This window comes from Halyomorpha halys, unplaced genomic scaffold, assembly GCF_000696795.3.
Source record: "Halyomorpha halys isolate HHAL.00 unplaced genomic scaffold, Hhal_1.1 Scaffold89.1, whole genome shotgun sequence".
Taxonomy (NCBI): domain Eukaryota; kingdom Metazoa; phylum Arthropoda; class Insecta; order Hemiptera; family Pentatomidae; genus Halyomorpha; species Halyomorpha halys.
The window spans coordinates 773,183-776,430 of record NW_027111267.1 but is presented as its reverse complement, the minus strand read 5'-3'; the positions used below and the strand labels follow the sequence as shown (position 1 = coordinate 776,430).

The 3,248-nt window shown below is 26.0% G+C and overlaps 1 protein-coding gene across 1 annotated transcript in view; it reads left to right on the top strand.

The window, feature by feature from the left end:
* The window catches only part of LOC106677165 (uncharacterized), a gene marked incomplete at its 5' end in the record, with an annotated part of 298,497 nt that overhangs the window by 270,444 nt on the left and 24,805 nt on the right, over positions 1–3,248 (top strand). Inside the window, 4 exon segments of the mRNA XM_067049284.1 lie at positions 42–72; positions 160–300; positions 392–502; positions 1,068–1,186. Of these exon segments, the coding sequence (XP_066905385.1) occupies positions 42–72; positions 160–300; positions 392–502; positions 1,068–1,186 (402 nt within the window).

The window sequence follows — 3,248 nt, the reverse complement described above, 5'->3', positions numbered from 1 at the left end:
TTTAAATAAGAAAAACAATTTAATTTGATTTTTGTTTTCAGTGAATCTCTCATTGGAGAGGAAAACATAGAGGTATTACAATTTTCATTATGTTTTATCACTATTTAACAAACACTTTAAAAGTGAACAATCCATTTATAATTTTTATTATTTATTTAGAGCAAATATACTTCTCTAGTCCTTGCCTTTAAGACTGACAAAATGACACTAACACGAAGACTCGAGCTTCAAAACAAATTGAGGGACCAGGCTGAAATCAATATGACACACGAAGTGGAAGCTTTGAAAGCAGCTGTAGATGTAACGATTTTCATCTTAATATAACAATACTATAGATTATTTTGATATTATATAATACTAATAATCTACTTTTTTTATCTCTATTTTCCAGTTATTGAACAATTTATGTACTGATATTGAAAGGAATGATTTATTTGAAAAAATACGGCATACAATTGAAGCATTATATAATTCTGCTCTCAGGGTTTCAAGCACAGCAGAAGTAATTTATAATTCTCTTAATTATGATATGATTTAATTTCCAATTGAAATTTTAAAACCACTCATGAAAATTTTAATAGTACATAAAAAAGTTTATGACGTTTCACTAATAGAATAGTAGGTATAAACTTTAATTCAACTGTCCATTATCTACAATAGATAAGTATTTTTTACATTTATGGTTTATATTTACATTAAAAATATTCCTGTTAATTTAGTATGTTTTCATTAAAAAGTTTTGAAAAATTATTTTAGAATATAATGTGTTAAATCACAATTATTCTTATCATGGGTAAAAAAAAATCCATAGAATTGATTCTTTTTTTAATATATAATTAATAATCTATGAAAATAATAAAACAAGTTAATCAATTAATGTGAGGACTTTAACAATGCATGTTTTACATTAATTTAATTAATAACCAAATTTCAAGTTTCTCAATCAATTACATTTGTAATTATAATTTTTTCTAGAAAAATTAACTTGGCAACCTTTTGATACAATATATTGGCATATTTTGAAGTTAATATTATACTTAGATAAAAATACTCTATTGATTTTATAGATTTATGGTGCCGTACAACAGGAAAATCGTCTCTCTAAAGCCATCGATATTATTTTAAAATATGTTGAAAATTTGAAACACTTATATGAAAAAGAGAAAAATGAACACGAGGAAACAAGGTAATTTTCTCTTTGTATGAAATTACAATATAATAAGATAAAACAAAAAGAACCCCAACCTACAGTACTACATTTTGAATACGTCTAATTCAAAATAAGATCAAAATATTTTTATTTCTTGGATGTGCCTCTAATAAAACAAAGCATCCATATGCTCTAAAATGACGCATACCTTTTAGATCAACTTTTGATAAAAGGAGTATTAAAAAAAAAATCTCTAAAATGAAATTTATATGATAAATATTTTATGTAAATAACTCTATTAGGGCTCATATTTTAGCAAATTTACTCTTCTTTAAATGACGTACTCTTAGGTTTTATTTTTGTTCCTAGTTTTTAAGATATTGAGCTCTGAATGAAAAATTAGTTTTTTTATCACTTTGAAACAGCCGTAATTTTTTATTCCCCCTACCTATACTTGGCAGACTCATCAATTTTGACAAGTAATTATACATAGTTTTCATTAAAGTAATCAAAAATTGGGGTGAGATAACTGCCTTTTTTATCCTCTTGGGTTCTTGTACTAATGGAAAACTCACCTCTTATTGAAAGGATAATCAGGTCTGATGAAAAGTGAATTGTATATTACAACAGGCATTGGTCAAATCAGTGGTTAAATATCGACGAAATACAGGGACACATACCAAAACCAAATATTCATTCAAAAAATTTTTCGTTTCTGTGTAGTGAACAGTGGCAGAAATAATTCATTTCTCCTCTATACCCAGAGGTGACACCATCAAATCCACAACCTATTGCATGTGTGCATTGACATAAAGCATCAAAAACTTGTCAAAAAATAACCTTTATTGGTTAATTATGAAGGATTAAGGATCATGAAGGATTAATGATCATCATTAATCTATAATCTTACTCAACAAGCCAGAACTTATGTTTCAGGACAGACAGTGAAAAAATTAAATGAGCTTTGTTAGGAAGTCCTCTCACTCCCATCTTATTCACCAGACTTATCTTCAACAGATTTCAATGTGATCAGAAGTTTGAATAACGTCTTTAAAGATATAATGATTCCCTGATAAAAAAAAAACCCATCTCCTAATTTCATTTCTTTAAAAATACCTGAATGTTCAAGTTCTGGGATTGAAAAGTTGAGGAAAATGTATAAAAAATGAGGGTAGATATTTGAATAAAAAAGTTGTGATTTCATAAAGCTATTTCACTAAATAACCTTACTTGTGACAACTGATATTTCAATTCAAATAACCAAAAACTCACCATTTACTGGCAAAAGGTTTGGAATCCTTCACCTGTTTAATAGTTTTTCATAATAAAATAAAGATTTCTCCTACCAATTACTTTAATGGCTACACTGTTCTTAAATAAAACTTATTATCAATTAAATTTATATAATAAATATTAATTTTGCGAAATAACCAGGTACTAGGCAAAACCAATCTGATCTTTACTATCTTACTATTATTAACATGGCAACAATGATTACCTGCTGGCTATTATAGTTTGAAATATTTATTATAGCTATTATACTTTTCAATTGATCTAACAATTAATAATATATTCCTAAATTATACGATCAAAATTTATGATTATTCAAAATACTAAAATATTGGTTTTTCTTGACTGTTGTAAAAATATATTTTTGTGGGTCTTGAGGATCAGCTTATAATACAACTATATTTAGGCAATGTTTCGCAAATTTATTGTTTGCATATTCATACCCTACAATATTTTAGAAAAAATAAGTTCTTTGTCTAATTATTAAAAAACTAAGATTAATAAATATTATAATTAACAGTATAGAACGGTTACATGTTGGAAAAACCAAAACAAATTCTATTTTTATTTCAATCCTATTCAGTTCTGGCAAAAACCTCGATTTAGTTGTATCACGCCAATGTAGAACAAACTGTAATAAACAATTGTAAGTAATTTTTTAATTATAATAGTTATTAATCTTAAAATATATTATGTACATGTAGTTTTTTAATAATTAGTTAGAGACATTATTTGTTCTAAAAATCTGTTGTTTTTTTTCATCGTAGGGCATGACTATGCAAACAATAAAATTGCAAAATTTACCAAA